General features: G+C 43.8%; 1 protein-coding gene across 2 annotated transcripts in view; it reads right to left on the bottom strand.

Moving 5' to 3' along the window:
• The window catches only part of CNST (consortin, connexin sorting protein), a 420,527-nt gene that overhangs the window by 70,206 nt on the left and 327,996 nt on the right, over window positions 1-22,325 (bottom strand). For both annotated transcript variants that reach the window (XM_066596044.1, XM_066596043.1), the window contains exon 10: window positions 1,502-1,622. In XM_066596044.1, coding sequence (XP_066452141.1) covers window positions 1,502-1,622 — 121 coding nt within the window. The remainder of the gene's footprint in view (window positions 1-1,501; window positions 1,623-22,325) is intronic.

The raw sequence follows: 22,325 nt of genomic DNA on the forward strand, positions 1-22,325 counted from the left end.
TCAATGGGTTCTATTAAGTGGCGAAAATACACCAGTGTGAATAAGCCCTTAGGCCTCATGTCCACTTGAAAAATACAATCCGCACAGAATCTGCCGCGGATTTCCGCGGCGGATTTGCTTTAAATGGTATTTTGTTTTGCATGCAGATATCCGCACACATTGCTGTCAATGTGATAGCAATGTTGCCGATCTGCTCGGAATCCGCGGCAAAATGGAGCATGCCACATTTTTTCTCCCGCCCGTTAAAAACGCAATTCTTTTAAAATGCCATCCGCGGGTGCAAAAATCAATTTAATGGACCCGCGGATGGCCAATGATTCCCTATGGGCAAAATCCGCTGCGGAATCCGCAATTCCATTTAGCTAGTGGATATGAGGCCTTCGAGTGACAGCTGTTTATGCATGCAGCTCTATCCACTGTAGTTTATGAGAGTTGTGAAATGATTGACTGTTACCCCAACTCCCATGATATTCAATGGAGAGTAGCATGGTCGCCTCCTGTGGAAATTGTTAAATGGGGAAGAAAGAGCAAATCTCCATTCTCTGAAGAAGTGGAATCCTGCACCTCTCAGATATTTACAGTATGTACAGTACTTTTCATATGTCACATGTCTCTAATCGTAGTCACCTATGTTTTACTGCGGCGCTTGTTAAGGGTTCAATATGACGATATGGCCCGTGGACCAGAAAAGGTTGTGCACGCCTGCGCTAAATGCTTGTTGCATGTGATACTTTACATGCAGTGATCAGGATGAGTTTATCTTTGTACACCATTTCATAATAAAAACGTCCTTACCTTGCCCGCCCCCCCACGTGCATATTCGTTGTTTCCCTGTGCCCCCTCCCCAGGTGCATAGTTGCCCTTTCCCTGGCCACCCTGTGCATATTTGCCCTTTCCCTGCCCCCCCTGTGCATATTTGCTCTTTCCCTGCCCCCCATGTGCATATTCTTGCCTGAAACAGGTTCAGTATTTTAAAAGGACACTGTCATTACCTACAAAGCACCATAATCCAATGTTCTGGGCTTATAGGAACATGGGCTAAGGAGTCCAAGAGTGTGCTTTGTTTTTATTTATACTTGGTTCCCTTTTCCCTCACTGTCAGCCCTCCAAACCGTTACTCGCTCCGTGCTTCGAACTCATTTCAAGTCAACAAAACCCTTTGCTCAATTCACATCAGACAGTGCATATTTCCTGTCCTATTCTCATCCGTAAATACAGACCAGAATAGGACATGTAGCGATTTTTTTTTTCACGTGGACAATTGGCCTGTGTGAAAACTAAGCTATGTGAATTGCCTCATATGTTATAATGGGTCACTATAGCTGTGACTATTATAGGGTCATTAATTATTAAAGTTTCATTATAGCTGTTATATGTGAATAGCCTCATGTGTTATAATGCGACATTCCAGCTGTCTAAATAAAGCTTAAAGTTTGCAAAGTACAAAATATGTAATATACAATCCATCCAACAGCTACAAAAAGTTAAGTCCTGTCCAAACCTTGGTCAAGAACATCTTCTGTTTCCAGGAATCTCACTTTCCTCTTCATTTGCTTGAGGTTCTCCTCATGACTGCCATCACGCTTCTTCAATATAGACACCAAACCTGCAACACGGCTCACCTAGTCAGAAATACAATGGAAGACATCCATAAAGAGCTTACCCACCAGTGTGTCCCTGTTAAGACTCACATTTTGACTAAAGTTAATACATTTTTTTTATACATGGTTGGTAACCTCAGTGTATATATAGAAGTGTACGGATGAACTGAACCATCCTGTAAAAAAATAAAATAAAATAAAAAATTACATTTGTGTTTATACCGACTACCTGAGCAAACACTATGTGTAAAACTACACTTTGTAATCTACAAAGAGTATAACTCAAAGGCTTTATCAGTGAGTACCGCTTACTAAGCTGTTTCTGTACATGCTGTAGACTACAATGGAGGCCTGCAGCTAACTCACGAATGTTACATGCATATGTGCTGCATACTGTATGCTGTGTAATATGCAACAGGCAACCACTTGATTCCGAAAGTGTCTAACCTTGTAACAGCAATCTACGGGACCTCCTTTCACAACTCTACAGGGTGACTCAAAAAGAACGGGAAAAACTCCTATGAATTGACACAATTCAGCAAAAATTATCTAAAAAGAGTGAGAACTTTTCAAGTGTTTTAACCCCTTAGTGATTCGACCTATTTTGGCCATAAGAATGCAACGATTTTTTGGGGATTTTCATCTTCACTTTTCAAGACGAACGTTCATTTTTCCATATTCGCATGATGGATGTTTTTGGGTGGTGAGCTGTAGTCTTTATTGGTACCATTGTTTGGTACATATAATGTATTGTAAAATTTGTGTTCCTTTTTTTTGGAGGACAGGACGAAAAAACCCCCCACATCAATTCTACCATTTTTTTTTAATCAGGACAAGGGTGATTTTCTGAGGGTAGGTACAATTATGATGATATCAGAACTGTATTTTAGGGTTTTCCACAATAAAACCCCTATTTTTTTTTTAATCATTGTTTTTTACACTGCTGCATTCAAAGTCACAACTTTTTAACATTTTTCCATGGATGCAGCTCTGTGAGAGCTTGTTTTTTGAACGACGAGCTGTAGTTTTTATTGGTATCACACTGGGGTAGATACGGCTGTTTTAATCACTTTTAGGCCGCCTGCAGATGGCCGAGTCAGATCCTGCTGCAGCTCACCAGTTCACGTGTCTACCCTTTCTGCTATGTGCTGGCTGCCACCCAGCCAGTGCAGGTGCAGAGCGGGCACGTCATTAGTGATGTTTCTGTGAGAGCCTCTGCGAGACCCGCACAGAAATAGAACATGCCGCTATTTGTTTTCCGCGCGGTTTTCACGCGGACAAATTGCGTCATGTGCATAGGATTGCATTATCTAATGCAATCCTATAGCAGCGGGCATGGACGGAAATTCTGCAGGAAATCCCGCTGCAGAATTTCCGCCCGTCTGCAGGAGGTCTATAGAAGGTTTTATTTTGGGAGGCAAATTGAAAAAAACAAGCATTTTGGCTTTTCTTTTATACAAAGGAGAAAGTGTGCATAAACAGTTTTTTCTCCAAACCATCTTCTTTTTACTATTTTTATTGAACCAGAAACGTTATGAACGCTATGAATTATCGCCTACAATAGCGATCACAGGCTATGGCAAGCCAGGATGCTATTGTCTTACATCCGATTGCCATGGCAACCCATTGTGCCTCCGTGATTACATAGTGGAGGGCTCCCTCTGTGAAACTTTTACATGTCATGACCTACGTAGATTGTGACGTGTAAGGGGTCAATAATGGGGATCAGCGTTCTCACTTATCACTGCTGTAACAGCGGGAGGCCCGCAGTCAGATGGCTCCAGCTGCTGGATGGCATGGGCTCAGCTTCTGAGCCCCTGGCATCCACAGGACGCAAATTTAAGTCCTATTGTGTAAATGCCACAAGTCATAAATTTACGTCCTGACTAGGTGGTGAATGCACCTTACAGATGTTCGATGTTTTCGCCATTTGTTACACAGCAGATGTCACTTGAACGTCCAGTTCTGCCTGGAACTGTCCTGGCATATCCTCTGCAGCGGATATGCTTTGTTTTAGGTCTAGTGTCACCAACGGCACCAACAAACATCTGCAAGAGGCATTAAAAGATTGATCAGTTCTATCTTTTCATGTCGTTCCAGCTGTTATGCCAATTTCTCTATGAATATATCAGCTTTACATTTGGCCCAGAGAAGTTGCTATCTTAGGATGGTGATGTCCCTGATGTTCTTTTGATTCCCTCTCAAAAACTCAAACTACTGCTAACTGTCACTTCTAGTGCGCACATTCCTATTGGCTGGCCTGTACGATAGCAATAATTACTCTATTGTTGCATTTATGAGATACAACACAGTAAAAATACTAACGACCACCTGTGACTAAGTTACATGTCATGATTTCATCGTCATGTGATTAGTCACCAGGGATCTTAACTCCGCCCTTGATCACATGACGGTGATGTCATTGCGGGTCCCTAAAACAGCAGTCGTGTGCTTACAGGACCTGTGATGATGTCAAAGCCACATGATCATTGGTAGAGTTTAGAGCCCCAGAGACTGATCACATGACAGTGACATCATCACTGTCATGTGATCAGTCATCGGGACCTATGACTGACTCTTTCACTTTCACTATATTATATTAGTAGGTGGCCTTCGTAAATTCAGATATTTCATGGGACTTAAAATACGCATGTGCGAGAGTTAGGATGACAGTTCTTGCGGTATAATACATGTGGTATAGCACACCGTCCTGGAGGACACGATCTGATGATAGTAGGAAGGAGGTAAAGCGCGCACACAGTGACCAAGATTGGCTACAGAGGTAATCAGTGCTCACAGCTGCTAACAACTCCAGTGCCTGTGTTGGATTGGGTGGTAAGAGGTCGTGATTTTAAAGTGGGATTGCAATTGGTGATGGGTGTAGTGTACTAGTGTTATTTAAGATGTGATGTGTCTGTATGTGTTAGTAACTTGACAAAGACAGTGTACAGCGTTCAAAACGTTTTCTGTCTTTCATGGAAGATAATAAAGAAATATGCTTTGAATAAGGAAAGTGTCTTTGAAGAAGTTTTGTATCTGCATCCATATGCTGCTCCAACTTTGAAAATACCAGCTTGTACCTTCTAGAGTGGTAATATGAAAGAGCAGGTAAACCATAGATACTGCCAACAAGCCATGATGGGAAGGAGCCCCGAGCTGGCGGTCACACATGCAGTGAATGCAGAATAGCTAGGAGGTTACGCAGCAGTTGAAGTCACAGGCAGGACATAATCTACTGGATTCGGATTCTCCATACACAGCAATTCTATGTAACTAGGAGGGTAGAATGCACCTGCAAAGCATCAACTCCATGCACACACTTCATAATTAACCCCTTAAGAACCACCCCATCCTTTTTTTCCTTCATTCATTTTTGTTTTTTCACCCAACTTTCAAAAAATAATAACTTTTATTTCTCCATCGACATCCCTGGCTGAGGGCTGGTTGTTTTTTGTGGGACAAGTCGTATTTTTCAATGGTACTATTTAATGTTCCATATATTCTACTGAAAAACCCTTAACCCTTTCCAATCCACTGTGACGTTTAAAGACATTATGATTTAAGGCTGTACAGCTCTGATATTGGAAGATGTCTGTCGGGGTTCTCTTACTGTATATTGCCAGCCTCTCTGCTGTCGGAGCCTATTCAACGTGTCACCTCATGCAGTACTGGCTTAGCCAGCATATAGCGCCGTTGTATAACGGCAGAAAAAGAGTAAACCCCTCGGAAAACCATTAGAAAGGGTTAAAAAATTCTTAGTGGATTGAAATGGGGAAAAAAACAAAACAAATTCCGCCATCTTTGGGGGTGGGGAGTTTTGTTTCTACGGCTTAAACTTTGTAGGAAAAATGACAATACTTCATTCTGTGGGTCAGATCGATTACTATGATACCAAATATATAGGTTTTTTTTGCCACATCACTGTGCTGTATGGATACTGTGGAAAGGTGTATGTTATGTTACTATATACTCCAGCTCAAGTGGCCATCTTCTACTACACACATAGGTGGAAGTGCTGGAGGTATGCAAACCACTAGTAGTATGAAAAGGGAGAACACCATTGTGCACAAGAACATTGTAGTTACCTAAACCCGTCTGGAACGCCGAGAACATCCATTAGATACTCTAAAGCAATATTTACAATAGGAAGCTACAGTTTTCTCTGCAGGTCCCCTTAAAGTTTCCAATAACATGACAGGTATTATTAGTGGAGCCCCTGGGGACATTTTTGAGACAATTCTACAAGTTAGTACAGTCTTTTGGGAAACCATCTACATGTAGGTGAGCTCTAAAACAATGAGCTATCAACTGTGCAATTAACTTCAATGCTATAGAGCAACTATAGTTCACTGACTTATACCCAACACCGGAACAACACAGTTTCATCTGCTGTCCAAGATTTTCTGTATAAGTAGCCGGTTATATGGCACTGTAATCTCATCTGGGACTTAATGAGCCTTCTGTTCTAAGGGTTGCGCCTTAGGCCCATTATTTTCTGTGTTTTGCGTTCCAATGCCCCGTCATACACAGTGGTGATATTTGGGCTTGCAGCACCTTATTGACTACCTCAATCATTTCTCCTCTATCATTTGGACCACACTCATAATAGAAGTTGCTTGACCCTTCTTTGCGCTGAGGAAATAACATTATTGGGTCAGTGCCCAACATTTATAACTTCTGAATTATTTTATTCACGCGATCCAATAATATTGGGTGAATGAATTAGAGAATTGCTTGTCTCCGAAAAAGAATTGCTTCTTTTGAATTAAAAACGAGACACATTGATTAATATACTGATCCCGCAGGATCAATGACACGGAGAATGACATCTTCCTTGAACTAACATCTCTGGCGATGAATTTTACAGTATTTTCCTGTCATCGGCTTTTTGTTTCTTCACTTGGTTTCTATAATCATTTTTATTTGGTGGCCAAAGCGGTAGCTTCTACCGTGTTTCCCCAAAAGTAAGACAGTGTCTTACTTTCTTTTTATCCCCAAAAGCCCCACTATGTCTTACTTTCGGGGTATGTCTTATATTGGAAAATGGAGCATGAAAAAATCTGGACCATGCTCCATTTTCATGCGGGTCTCCCGCGGGGACGGCGCCCGCGGGCTTCTATTGAAGCCTATGGAAGCCGTCCGGATCCGCGGGACACAAAAATCAGATTGTACTCACACGCTCCGGTTCTTCTCTTCGCCGCGGCGCCATCTTCTCTCAGTCGCGGCCGGATCATTTTGCTTCGGCCCGGCGCATGCGCGGGGCACGTCACCGACGTCATCATGCACATCCGCCGAGCCGAAGAAAGAAGATCCGGCCGCGACGAGAGAAGATGACGCCGCAGCGAAGGAAGTATCCGGAGCGTGTGAGAGGTAAGTTAATTCTGATTTATTCCTATTTTCAGCGCTCATGTCCGCGGGGCAGGAGGGACCCGCTGCAGATTCTCCATGGAGAATCTGCAGTGGATCTGATTTTCCCCGTGGACATGAGGCCAAAGGTGGCAGACGCGGTGACATATGGAGGGGGGGCGGCGCGGAAGTGGGCAGGAGGCGGCGCGCAGCTACCGTAGATGAGAGGGAGGCGGCAATACCCCCGTGTTTCCCCGAAAGTAAGACGTGTTTCGGGGAAACACGGCTTTCGGGGTACCCCCCTGAAACCCCCGATACGTCTTACAATCGGGGGTGTCTTACTATTGGGGAAACACGGTAGTCCTTATTATCATGTTTTAAGACAGTCTTGACTCAGTGTCCTGTGTGGGTAAAGGCAAGGGGAAGTGGATATGTTTGCCACCAGAGACAGACCAGGGGCTGTTTTGTCTTATGGTTGGGGTTCCTTGCTCCTTGCTTGCTCTCTACCAGCCTTCCCAGTGTTCCTGTCAGTCCCTCCCTCAGGTACCATTCTGTGTATATAAAAGGGGTTATTACTGCGGATATTTCCGCTTCTGAGAAGTGGGCCTTTCTCAGTTCCCTCCACGTGATTATGGTGCATCTTAGAAGCTGGGATTTTTTTTATGTCTGCTGGGAGGTTAGCATATGCTGTATGCAGGCACACCATTAAGTTGCAACAAGGTTGGATTCAATTTCTCTGCATCGAGTACGCATCAGGGATCTCCCATTACACAGGTCTGCGATGAAAAAATTGTAGCATATTTAATTAGTGGGTTTAACAGTATTTTTTGTGCTGATTACGGTAAAAATAGTGAAAAAATTCCATCACCCCTAGATAAGTCACAAATTTCACCTGAAATTTTCTTATTTTCAGGGTTTTTTAGGTTCGGTACGCGTACGACAATGAATCTAAACTGTCTGCTAGGCGTGACCTTGACTGCAGTCAGTGACTCAGTGTGGAGCCAGCCACTGTGGTGTACGCATCAAACAGTTTTGTGATACGGTATTTAGAAGAAATGGCTACTAGAAGATGTGTCAACTCTCCTGTTTCTGTTATATTTGTGGGTCTTATACCGTCAAGAAGCAACAAAGGAACATTTCTAATTTTGTTCAGAAGGTGTATTTTGCATACTTTGGTATGAAATTAGGGGACCAAGATAAATCTTGGGCTCCCCATATAGTGTGTTCTGTGTGTGTTGAAGAACTGAGACAATGGTTTCAAGGTAAGAAGAAATCATTTTGTTTTGGAGTACCCATGGTTTGGAGAGAGCCTAAAAATCACAGTGATGACTGTTATTTTTGTTCTTGTTCAGTGCAAGGTTTCAATTTAAAAAACAGGAAAGACATTTCATACCCAACCAACATACTTCGGCTATTCGCCCTGTTCCTCATGGACCTGACTTGCCTATTCCTTCACCTCCGGATACCCTGGACAATATTTTAGACGATTTAGACCAAATATCACATAGTAGCAGAGATAATGATGACAGCTATGATCCAGGTACCAATGCCCCTGAACTTTTCTCTCAATCAGACTTGAACGATTTAGTACGAGATCTGGGCCTACCAAAGGATTCAGCGGAAGTGTTAGGGTCTAGACTTAAAGAAAGACATATGTTAGCCTCCGGTGTTTTATTTTCATTGTACCGACTTAGAGAAAAGGAATTTGCCCCTTTTTTTACACAAGAGGGTGAACTAGTTTTCTGCAACAATGTACCTGGAATCATGGAATGTTCAACATAACATATGACTCAGAGGAATAGAGACTTTTCATAGATTCGTCAAAAAAGAGTTTGAAAGCCGTACTTCTTCACAATGGTAACCAATATGCTTCTGTGCCTGTTGGACACTCAGTCCATTTGAAAGAATGCTACGAAAATCTTGGGTTTGTTCTTAATAAGTTCAGCTACTCTGACCATAAATGGACCATTTGTGGGGATTTTAAAGTTATTTCCATGTTACTAGGTCAACAAAGTGGTAACACAAAGTTTCCATGTTTCCTTTGTGAATGGGATAGCTATGACAGGAAACAACACTATGTCAAGCAGACCTGGCCAATCAGAAAGGCTCTTATTCCTGGAGTTAAAAATGTTGAAATCTTACTTCCACCACTTCATATCAAATTGGGACTAATGAAACAGTTTGTGAAAGCATTACACAAAGAAGGAGAGTGTTTCAAGTATCTTTGTGAACAGTTTCCTGGTCTATCAGATGCTAAGCTGAAAGAGGGAGTCTTTGTTGGGCCTGACATAAGAAAACTTTTAAAAGATTAAATCTTTGTCACTAAAATGGAAATGGAAGAAAAAAATGCCTGGAATGCATTTAAACTTATTGTAACAGGCTTTCTTGGAAATAAAAAAGACCCAAACTACAAAACTTTGGTTGCTGAATTGTTACAAAACTACAAAATCTTGGGCTGGAACATGAGTGTGAAAGTCCATTTCCTTCACTCACATCTGGACTACTTTCCAGAAAATCTTGGGGCTGTAAGTGAGGAACAAGGAGAAAGTTTCCATCAAGATCTAAAGAAATGGAGCGCAGATACCAAGGTCGATAGAATGTCAACATGATGGCAGACTACTGTTGGATGTTAAAAAGGTAAAATTCACAAGAACACAGCCGAAAAAGTACCAAAAGAAGCTTTGATGGAAAAAGAAAACGTTTTTACAAAGACTTATAATAACTTTGCAACACATGTGTATCACTATTATGCTTATTTTAGCTAGGTATTGTTGGGTTTTTTTTGCTTTTACTTCATGTTAAAATAATAATAACAAATAAAAAATTTTCCGTTTTTTGTATTTTTTCCAAATACTTCAACTTTATTTTGTAGGCAAGCCTTACATGATAGAAAAAAACCCATGATATTTTTGAAATCTGTGCAAAAAAACTACATAAAGATGATTTAACAAAATCAAAATAATTTTTAAAAAAGTTTTTTTTGCAGACCTGTGTTTTTTGCAGACAGATAATTATCTGTTTATACCCAGGAATGTGATGGCAACGAGAGGGCATCCTCGACATCAAGAAGAAAGCAGGTTTCATCACCAACATAGAAGGAGATTCTTTACTGTAAGAGCAGTGAGACTGGAACTCTCTGCCTGAGGCCATGGTGATGGCAAAATCCATTGAGGAGTTTAAGAGGGGACTAGCCGTCTTTCTAGAGCGCTACAATATTATAGGATATAGACAAAGTGACCAGCCAGGTTGTTTATCCTAAATGTTGATCCAGGGATTACTCTGGCTGTCATTATGGAGTCAGGAAGGAATTTTTTCCTCCATAGGAGTTAAATAACGCGGTTTTTGGGTTTTTTTTGCCCTCCTCTGGACCAACAAGGGGGAGATTAAAACAGGCTGAACTAGATGGACATTGTCTTCATTCAGCCTAACATACTATGTTACTATGTATATCGGTATATCCAGTCTACTATGTGGCAGATTAGGCAGGCTATGTTGTAGCTGGTTATATTTGGAAAATTAAATCCTCCCTTCCCCTTTGTCTAGCATTAGCTTTTTGAGCGAGATGCGGGGTTTGCTGCCCGCCCAGATAAAATTTAGTAAATTCTAAGTTTAGACAAGTCATGTCTCAGTGTTTGAGCAATACAGGGGTCGTCTTCATTGGATATAGTAGTTTTGAAAAGCTCATCATTTTTATGAGGTGGCATTGTCCCAACAGGAACAGTGGCAGATGTAGGCATTGCTTTAGTGCTTTCCTTATTTTATCAAACAAACAGTGGTGGAGAGTTTAGAGCAGGGGTCCCCAACTCCAGTCCTCAGGGACCACCAACAGGTCATGTTTTCAGGATATCCTATGGTAAGAACACCTGTGGCAATGTCTGAGGCAAAGACAATAATTACATCACCTGTACAACACTGAGGAAATCCAGAAAACATGACCTGTTGCCGGTCCCTGAGGACTGGAGTTGGGGAACACTGGTTTAGAGTGTAGATGGAGCCTGGCATTTTTCCCATTTTGATGTCTAAACAGGTGATGAAGGGTTTTGCTATGGTGGTCGGACAATCGAGTGATGTCCATAGCGTAGTAGGACAAGGCGAGCCTAGTTCTAGTATTTCACTTTTTTCAGGGGGTTTATTTTATAGCCCAAGAGGGCCCTGTACTCTGCTATCATTTGCAGTAGCAGTTTCAGGTGCATCTCTGGGTGTTCTAAAGTAGATCGTCTGCGAATAGGGTAAGCTTTAGAGATGAGCGAACCTACTTGTTTCGAGTAATTACTCGATCGAGCACCGAGATTTTCGAGTACTACCGTACTCGGGTGAAAAGATTCGGGGGGCGCCGGGGGGGCGGGGGGAGGCGTGGTGGAGCCGGGGATAGCAGCGGGGAACAGGGGGGAGCCCTCTCTCTCTCCCTCTCCCACCCACTCCCCGCTGCAACCCCCCACTCACCCACGGCGCCCCCCCGAATCTTTTCGCCCGAGTACGGAAGTACTCGAAAATCGCGGCGCTCGGGCGAAAAAGGGGCGTGGCCGAGTACGCTCGCTCATCTCTAGTAAGCTTCAATTCGTGGGAGCATATATATTTATGCCCTTATATACTTCTGAATCAGTCAGTCTTTTGGCTAGTGGTGCTAGTGCCAGGTCGAATAGTAGGGGTGATACCGGTAGTAGGCAGCCCTGTCTTGTACCTTTGTGCAGTTCAAATGGAGCCAACAGGAAGATGGTGTGTGTATTCTGGCTTTGAGGTTGGGGTATATACTGTAAATGTCAGTTCTAAAGGTTCCTTTGATAGTAATTTTGATTAGCATCAAGTTCAGCCAGTCACAGTTTACATGGTCAAATGCCTTTTTTGCATCCAGTGCTAATAGAATTAAGCTGCACTTCTTTTGGGCGAGTAATTTAGGTGCACTCGTTATATGGCATCGAGTTTTGCCAGGACTTTGCAGATATTTGTGACTGCTGAGCGGCCTTTCACAAACCCCACCTATGGCGGGCCTACGAGCAAGCTTATATGTTTGCTAAGTCTGTCAGCCATGATTTTAGACAATAGTTTAGTATCCTAGTTGATGAGTGATATTGGGCGGTATGATTCTGGAAGTTCGCTGTCTTTGTTTGGTTTTGGGATTAGTTTTGTGTGTGCTAGGTTGCTTGGTCAGACTGCTTTCTGGATTGCAGTGTTTGGTTAAAGGGATTTGCTAGTGTGGGGGATATTCTGGTTTTGAGAAACTTGAAAAATTCCCCCAGATATCCGTCTGGGCCTGGTGCTTTGTAGTTGCCTAAATGTGTTATTGCTTGTTTGACCTCCTCCTCGGTTCTTTCTTCATTTAGTTCTGCAAGTTGTGTTTGACTTAGGGTGAGTAGATAAATCTTTAGTAATTCTTTCCCGTGTTCTGTACCATTAGTGTGGGGCTTGTATAGTGTTGCAAAATATTTCTGGAGTATTGTGTTTATGTGCCTTGGGTGCTTTTCTGTTTGGCCGTTTTCGTCTCTCATGGATGTTATGTGTGTGTGTTAGGGTGTTGTCCTTTTGCTAGTCTTGCTAGAAGGCGGCCTGCCTTGTTGCCGTTTGTATAGCTCAGCTTGCTTGTACTTTTGGTGTGATCTCTCTTTCCTCTCGTTTCGGCGTGATCTTTCTTTCTCTCTTGCCAGAGTTCAAAGTCTGCCTTGGCGAGACACAATTTTTCTTTATCTTGTGTAGTCTGTGTCTGCAAGAATGTCGTGTATGTTTTTGCCTAGTTTGAAACTTGCCTTATCATAGTGTGCATTTATCTTTTTGCGTAATTGGCCACATATCCTATTAGGTTACCCCATAAGACAGCTTTCGCTGTTTCCCAGAATGGGGTAGGGTTTGCCATATGTTCCTTGTTATTGTCCGCATAGTATAGCCAACACAATTCAAGTGTTGCTAGGAAGTGTTCATCTCTGGTTAGGTAGGCTGGAAATCTCCTTTTGAAATCAGCGCCCTTTGGGTATGTACTTTGTAGCTTTATCGTGAGTGGTCAGAGATTACCATGTCTAGTATTTCTGCTTCCTACACTTTGTGTACCAGATGTTGCGATATTAGTATGGAGTCTATACATGATCATGATTGGTGTGCGTGTGAGTAGAATGAGTATTCCCTGCCCTCAGGATGTATGTATTTCCATGTGTCACTTAGGTCAGCTATTTGTGTGAGAGGTTTCAGGGTTCTGTCTGTGTTGCATACTAGTTGTGATGTTCCCTTTCGATCTTCTAGCGCGGTCATTACTGTGTTCATGTCCCCTCCTACCACTTTTTGGTCTACAGAATCACTGTCAAGTAGTCATTCTATTTGTATGAAGAAGAGTTTATTCTCTCCATTTTGGGCATAAATGCTCTATATGCTATACTTGGTTCCCTCATGTTCTAGGAGCACCTGGGACCATCTGCCCTCCTTATCACTGTTGTCCATGATCAGGGTGCCCTGGAAGGATTTGTTAATTAGGATAATGACCCCTGCTTTCTCATTCATGACTGCTGATCTAACTACTGTGCGCACCCATGATTTTTTCAGGCGATAGAATTCTATCTCTAGCAGGTATGTCTCTTGTAGCAAAACCACACCAGTTCGAAATTTTTTAAGATGGTGCAGTACCACGTTCCTCTTGTGGGGAGATCCCAGGCCCTAAACATTCCACGATGTTATATGCATGTCATGGGTCTGTTGGTTATGCAGGTTGTTACTGTACAGCAGACATCAAACAAGAAAATGTCAGCTCTACGTACAAAATATGCTTTATTTTCCTTAGAGACCGGACATCACATAGCACAGAAGACGCGTTTCCACCGATAAGCGGTCTTGATCACATCTGATGCGCATAGACAAACAGAGGTTTAAAAACACTTCAAACAATCAGCTGGGAAGTTTTTACCAATTACCGCCCGCTGACTAAACAGACAGACCATTCCCCATAATTGATGTCACACAGCAGATTAAATGAGATAAATATACTTCAGAAAAAAAATGCTATATCACAATTTTGGGATTGCATGCATAATAGTCATTACTTAATAAAGAAGTATAAAAGCATGTAGTACAGAAACTCTGCATTGCTAGATATTTGAAAAGGAGGCTTAATAGTTCCCTATGATGACATAGAAAACACAATATTTGCAGTGTCGCAATCAGAAAACCGTATACGGAACCGCAATAATAGAGTAGCCATTAAAAAATAATAAATTACCAACATTATCCTATTTATATGCATAGAGCAACCACAATATAGAAGGTACAAATAGCTAACACAATATAACTCATGGACATTTTACTATACATGCCTAAGCAGCCTGGCAAAAAAAGACAAAAAAGCAAAACAAAAAACACCATTTTCCAACAAGATCCTGTGGGAGAATGACTGAGATGTTCGCTGTTAAAATGTTAAGGTGGGGGAAGGCAACATCACCCCCCCCCCCCACCTCCAAAACAATTGAAGGAGCAGTATATTGTGTCCAAAACCAGGTAAAACCAGTTTTGACTAGCAGAAGACATCTCCAGGGATCGAGTTACAATTGCATGGCAAAAGGAATGTCTGTTATGTGTGCTGCTGAGACATGTTGTACTATTGTGATTCCAGCAGCACAGCACTCTCAGGGTTAATGATTGAGCTGGCTGGGTGTGGTACTTTCTGCTAGCCAATCCCCTGGATCTGTGCTCACATATAAACCCAGCTCCTGGTCAGTCTGTATTGCCACTAAGGTGAGTAGTCATGAATGCTTGTCTGGTGAAGTTTGCAGTGTGACATGGTTCATGTCCGTTTGTACGTTTAAATTCTGTCAGTTTTGTGTTAGCTTGCTGTGTGTCCTGCTGCAGCGTGCGGTGTGAACGGTGTCCGGTTCTGCTGGACTCCTGGTTAGTGTAGGGACTAGCAGTATAACCAGGAGCCGTGAAGTGGCCTGCTAGCTTTCAACATCTTGTACAAAATGTCAACCAATACCTGGTATTTATATTCAGCTTCCAATCTGTTACTAGTGGTTGCATGCTGTATGCGGTGTATTCTGGGTCTGTCATGTGGCAGGTGTGAATGCATCCTGTTCTGGTGCGTGGCTCCTAGGATCAGCTAGGGCCCAGATCTGAAGACCGCTGGGCTGCCCTTATTGGGGCAATGTCCCCGCTTAGGTAGGACAGGAAATGGCTGGCTGGAGAGAAACAGGAAGTATTTCCTTCGGACAACAAGTCAAGAATGAATAGATCACGCTCAAGGAAAGCTCCTCCCGGGTAAATGATCTCACAGCTACCTCACAAATACCTCCCTATGAGAGTGATCAATCAGCACACAAAATTATGTAACTGTATCCTAAATTACCTAACTACCCCAAACAACTCTGAGATCTTTCACTCCCTCCTCAGCCCCAAAGAACAGGCCCCTGCGACAGACCTGACTGCTGGAGAACTAGCTGCCTATTTCAAAGAAAAAATTGACAACATTCGAAAAGAAATCTCTGAAAGCTGCATGGTTAGCCCCGATCCCAGTTTCGCCAGCACTGCATCCAGCACCTACTCACTATCTACGCTAGCACCAACGACAGAGGAAGAAGTCTCCAGGCTCCTTTCCGCTGCCCGCCCCACCACCTGCGCCAGCGACCCTCTCCCCTCTCCCCTCCTCCGGTCCCTTTCCCCAGCTCTTATTACTCACCTCACTACAATCTGCAACCTCTCCCTAACCTCTGGCACTTTTCCCTCCTCATTCAAACACTCCATTATATCCCCCCTGCTTAAAAAAACCAACCCTGGACCCAACTGATGCTGCCAATTACCGACCCGTCTCAAACCTCCCCTTCATCTCCAAATTACTGGAACGCCTGGTCTACTCCCACCTTACTCGCTTTCTCTTTGACAACTCGCTCCTCGACCCCCTCTAGTCTGGTTTCCGCTCTCTACACTCGACCGAAACTGCCCTCACAAAAGTAACAAATGACCTGATGACTGCAAAGTCTAGAGGTGACTACTCCCTACTAATCCTCCTTGACCTGTCTGCTGCATTTGACACTGTCGACCATAATCTCCTTCTCACTATGCTCCACTCTATTGGTCTAAAGGACACTGCTCTCTCCTGGTTCTCTTCCTACCTCTCTGACCGCTCTTTCAGTGTTTCCTTTGCTGGGTCTATCTCTGCTCGACTTCCTCTCGCTGTTGGGGTACCCCAGGGCTCGGTCCTTGGTCCCCTTCTCTATCTATACTGCCCCAATTGGACAAACCATCCACAAATTTGGCCTCCAATACCATCTCTACGCTGACGACACCCAACTATACACCTCCTCTCGTGAGATCTCTGGACCATTCCTCCAAAATATCACCAACTGTCTGTCCGCTGTCTCTAACAATATGTCCTCCCTTTTTCTCAAACTAAACCTCTCTAAAACTGACCTCCTTGTCTTTCCACCTTCTAACCGACCTCCCCTCAACATCTCCATTCCAGTGTCTGGCACCATCATAACCCCCAGACTACTGCAACTCACTACTCATCGGCCTCCCCCGCACTAGACTCGCTCCACTCCAATCCATACTAAATGCAGCAGCTAGACTCATTTTTCTATCCAGTCGTTATTCAGACGCCTCTGCATTATGCCAGTCGCTGCATTGGCTGCCCATCCACTGCAGAACTAAATTTAAACTCCTCTACCTCACTCACAAAGCTCTGCATGGCGCTGCACCACCATACATCGCCTCCCTACTGTCAGTATACCACCCAGCGCGCTCACTCCGATCGGCTAACACACTCAGACTAAACACCCCTGTAATACGAACCTCACATGCTCGCCTACAGGACTTCACCAGAGCAGCACCCATCCTCTGGAATGCTCTACCCCAAGGCATCCGGACAATTCCTGATGCACGAAATTTCAGACGTGCCTTAAAAACTCACCTCTTCAAGGAAGCATACCAAATCCCCTGACCAAGTCCCCCCCCCTCCCCTCCCTATGGCTCCCCACCCGGTTTGTCTTCTAATAAATGATCTGTACATGAAATCCCCTATTGCCTGTGTTCCCCACCTCCTGTACCACCCCCAACCCATTTGTGTCTAACCCAATGTACCTCATATTGTAATTGTTGTATTGTTTTGCATTTATCCATGCCTGAAAGCGCTGCGGAATAAGTTGGCACTATACAAATAAAGATTATTATTATATTATTATTATAAATTCCTGATTTGCAACCTTATATAAACGTTTACTCGCCTAAATAAAGGTTAGAACCTTTTTGGTGTACACAATGTAGATGTGTGTTCATTGGGAGGGTCTCCAGGCTTGTATATTAATCAAATCTAATATGGCACCCACAGTATAACGAATAGCAAAAATTGCGCTAACAATCCTACTTGTATGCAGAGACCAACTACAACGTAGAAGGTACAAATAGCTAACACAATATAATTCATGGACATTCATGTGAATATGCGTGCATAAGCGGACTGGCAAAAAAAAGGAGTTATTAAAAGAGCACAAAAGAGAAAAGAAACACCTGTATGATTACTTTCAATAAATATACATTAGATCTGTTTTGGAATTTAACCCCTTAGTGATTCTTGTGTCCAATTTCAGAATCCATGAGGTTTCTTTTTTCAATACCATGCTTTTATTGACCCTATGTCTTGTAGTGACCCTAATCCATTCAATAGCAAAAAAAAAAGAGAAATTTAGGTTACCATTATGCTTCTCCAGAAAATGTCCATCTGCTCCTGGGCTGTTGATACTCACATTCTTGATGTTCCTTAATGCAGATTTTTAATTTTCTGGTAGTACAACCCACATACATTTACAGTGCGTACAGGATATTACATAAATTATATTGTTGGAATTCCAATTAATGAAGTCTTTCATGTCATATTTGTTTTTACTATCGCTGCTTTTAAAAGTTCTGCTTTTCACCGCATATTGGCATGCTCTGCATTTGTTATCCCCACATCTGAAAAACCCTTTTTGGGACAGCCAATTACTTTTTTCTCTACTGCTAAAAAAAAAAATGAGGATAATTTATCCACAGGACTTCGATTTTTTTTTTTTGAGCACATTGTATTCCATTATCCAAAAATTTTCTTATTATGTTTCAAATAAAAATAGAAATCTGCCTGTTTCAGTTAAGCAGACGTATCACACAGGATCAAAGCCGTTCATGGGTGATAAGTCTGCTGAGGTGCTGTATCTAAGCAGATCCTGGGTGGTACGTCAGCTGAGCAGATGTATCACACAGGATCGCTTAGATACATTAGCGCAACAGACGGTATCAGACACGATAATTGCCCCAGCAGTAATACTGACCCCCCCACAGTTGCCTCAGCAGTAATACTGCCCCCCCCCCCCACAGTTGCCTCAGCAGTAATACTGACCCCCCCACAGTTGCCCCAGCAGTAATACTGCCCCCCCCACAGTTGCCCCAGCAGTAATACTGCCCCCCCCACAGTTGCCCCAGCAGTAATACTGCCCCCCCCCCACAGTTGCCCCAGCAGTAATACTGCCCCCCCGCACAGTTGCCCCAGCAGTAATACTGCCCCCCTCCACAGTTGCCCCAGCAGTAATACTACCCCCCTCCACAGTTGCCCCACCAGTAATACTGCCCCCCCCCCACAGTTGCCCCACCAGTAATACCGACCCCCAGTAGTTGCCCCAGCAAAAAAGTGCCCCACCACCACCACAGTTGCCCCAGCAGTAATAGTGACGCCCCAGTAGTTGCCTCAGCAGTAGTGGTGACCCTACAGTAGTTGCCCCAGCAGTAATGGTGATCCCCCAGTAGTTGCCCCATCAGTAATGGTGACCCCCCAGTTGTTGCCCCATCAGTAATGGTGCCCCCCCCAGTAGTTGCCCCAGCAGTAATGGTGACACCCCCAGTAGTTGCCCTAGCAGTAATGGTGAGCCCCTGTAGTTGCCTTCAGCACAAAAAGTGACCCCCAATAGTTGCCTTCAGCACAAATAGTGACCTCCAGTAGTTGCCTTCAGCACAAATAGTGACCCCCCAAAGTTGCCCCAGCACAAATAGTGACCCCCAAAGTTGCCCCAGCAGTAATAGTGACCCTCCGGTAGTTGCTCTAGCAGTAATAGTGACCCCCCCCCCCCCGGTAGTTGCCCCAGCAGTAATAGTGACCCCCAATAGTTGCCCTAGCAGTAACAGAGACCAATCATTGCCCCAGCAGTAATAGTGACACCCAATAGTTGCCCCAGCATAAATATTGACCCAGTAGTTGCCCTAGCAGTAACAGTTACCACCAAAAGTTGCCCAGTAGTAATAGGGTCCCCCAATAGTTGCCCCAGCAGTAAAAGGGACCCCCAATAGCTGCCCCAGTAGTAATAGTGCCTGACGATACTGCCCCCAGTAGTAATAGTGACAACCCGCTTATCCTTCAGCTGACAGTTGGCCGATGGACACTGCTGTCAGGATCGGCTTCAGTGCAGACCTCTGAGTAAACTGCGCATGCATAAAGAATCAGACGCGTGTTCCTGAGACGACAAGCGCTACTGCGCGACAAGAAAAAAAGACCAGAAGAGGAGAAGAGACGACAAAATGGTAAACATATTGGGGGGCACCTGTATAGGCAAGTATATAACTTCTGTATGGCTCATTTACAAAGCACACAGTATATTGCAAAGTGATTTGTAATGGCCATATGGAAGTGCATACATGCACTTGTCACACCTGGACAACCCCTTTAATTCTTTCCCCTCAATACTTTTTGCCTTATTTAGGATTGATTTATTGTATCCCCTAGTATTTAGTCTATGATAAACGTCTGTCTCAGCATTTGCATAGTCTCTTGGATTTAAACAAGCACGCTTTGCGCTGATGAGTTCACCTATTGGAAAAGCCTGTATTGTGTGTTTGGGTGCAACTGTCTGCCTGTAGAATTGTATTCCCTGCACTAGGCTTTCTATAGAGGGCTAGGTCTATTTTTTTCTGTAGCGATGTTGCCAATTAACTTTAGATCCAAAAAGGTACTTCTATTTAATTTTGTGTGCTCGTAAATTTTAGGCCTAAATCATTGTTATTGGTGTATTGAACAAAATCTTTCACATGATCTAGACAAATATCATCCTTCCATATCAAGTTAATGTTGTTGTATCTTGCGAACCACACCATGTAGTCAGAAAATGGATTATTGTATAAAAAGATGAACAGTTCCTTCCACCATGCCATAACAAGACCGGCTATGGTGGGAGAAGATTTGGAGTCCATAGGGGCTCCAGTGACCTACAAAAATATTCATTATCAAATATAGATCGACCACATTGCAAGTTACCCATTGAAAACCATCTTCCCATCTAAATGTATCTAGCTGCTGTATCATACTTCTGCTATCCAAAAGGTAACCTGGTATTCTGTGCACCAATGGCTGCACGGCATGATTCCCCCATGTGTTAAGTCGCTCACACAAATAACCCATTCTCAAAACGATTGGGTGCAGGGGTGGAGGAAAAATATCTTTATGAATTTTTGGTAATCCATAAAATATAGCAACTGTCAGATTGTCTGTCAGTATAAATGTAGCCTCTTTCTCCGTTAGAACACCCAAACTTTGTCCTTCTTTTAGAAGAGCATTTATTTGACCATACATTTCTCAAGTCGGATCACTTCTTAATTTTTAATAGGTTGTAGTGGTATCCAATATTTTACCTACAAGTCCAGAATAGAGTGCTGCATCTTAGATTACAATGTTGCCTCCTTTGTTCAATTTTTTTATGATAAAGGTTTTCGTTGGACATAAGGGTCTTGAGTTCTTTATGTTGCTTTCAAGGATAGATTTCTATGTCTATAGCCCATGCTAAGCATTTGTTGGTGTAGTTCTCTTAATTCAATCTCCATAGTGTGTTGGAACTCATCCAGGTATTTAACCCTATTTTATTGGATAAAAGAAGGGATTGGGTGTAGTCATATTTAAATTATTTTATTAACCCCTTAAGGACCAAGACCCTTTGTACCTTAAAGGGGTGGTATCGCGAAAGCAAGTGGGGTTAAAGGGGTTGTCCCGCGCCGAAACGGGTTTTTTTTTTTTCAACCCCCCCCCCCCCGTTCGGCGCGAGACAACCCCGATGCAGGGAAGTAAAGAAAGTTTACCGGAGCGCTTACCTTAATCCCCGCGCTCCGGTGACTTCAATACTTACCGCTGAAGATGGCCGCCGGGATCCTCTGTCTTCGTGGACCGCAGCTCTTCTGTGCGGTCCACTGCCGATTCCAGCCTCCTGATTGGCTGGAATCGGCACGTGACGGGGCGGAGCTACACGGAGCCGCTCTCTGGCACGAGCGGCTCCATAGAAGACTGCTGAAGACCCGGACTGCGCAAGCGCGGCTAATTTGGCCATCGGAGGCCAAAAATTAGTCGGCACCATGGAGACGAGGACGCTAGCAACGGAGCAGGTAAGTAAAAAACTTTTTATAACTTCTGTATGGCTCATAATTAATGCACAATGTATATTACAAAGTGCATTATTATGGCCATACAGAAGTGTATAGACCCACTTGCTGCCTCGGGACAACCCCTTTAAGCACTTCTGTATGGCCATATTAATGCACTTTGTAATATACATCGTGCATTAAATATGAGCCATACATAAGTTATTCACTTACCTTCCCTGCGCTGGCGTCCCTGTCTCTATGGCTCCGTCTAACTTCAGCGTCTAATCGCCCGATTAGACGCGCTTGCGCAGAAGGGTCTTCCGCCTTCGGGTCTGTCCGGCAGCAACGGCGCTCTGGCTCCGCCCCCTTTTACGCATCATCACGCAGCTCCGCCCCGTCATGTGTGCCGATTCCAGCCAATCAGGAGGCTGGAATCGGCACACGTAACGGGGTGGAGCTACACGATGACGCATAGAAGGGGGCGGAGCCAGAACGTCGCTGCTGCCGGACAGACCCGATAGCAGAAGACCCTTCTGCGCAAGCGCGTCTAATCGGGCGATTAGACGCTGAAGTTAGACGGAGCCATGGAGACGGGGACGCCAGCGCAGGGAAGGTAAGTGAATAACTTCTGTATGGCTCATATTTAATGCACGATGTATATTACAAAGTGCATTAATATGGCCATACAGAAGTGCTTAACCCCACTTGCTTTCGCGAGACAACCCCTTTAAGGACCAAGCCAAATTTCTGAAATCTGGCACGTGTTACGGCCCATTTAGACCCAAAAAGTATCTCTCAAAATTTGCTCAAAGCCGTCTTTTGGGCGAGAATCGTGGAGTCTACACACATGGCCATCATGCAGTTTCGTTAACGATTCGCGCACAGTTGTCTTTCAGCAAGCTGAAAGACATCGATGAGTCTTATCAAGACCGCGCGCTGAGCTTTCAGCGGGATACCGCTGATACTATTGTTTCAGCAGGTATCCCGCTCGGAGAAGACAGCAGAAGCGCTCCAGCTGTGTTCTGCATACCCAGCTCGGAGCGCTCA

The sequence above is a fragment of the Eleutherodactylus coqui genome, chromosome 3 (genome assembly GCF_035609145.1).
Source record: "Eleutherodactylus coqui strain aEleCoq1 chromosome 3, aEleCoq1.hap1, whole genome shotgun sequence".
Taxonomy (NCBI): domain Eukaryota; kingdom Metazoa; phylum Chordata; class Amphibia; order Anura; family Eleutherodactylidae; genus Eleutherodactylus; species Eleutherodactylus coqui.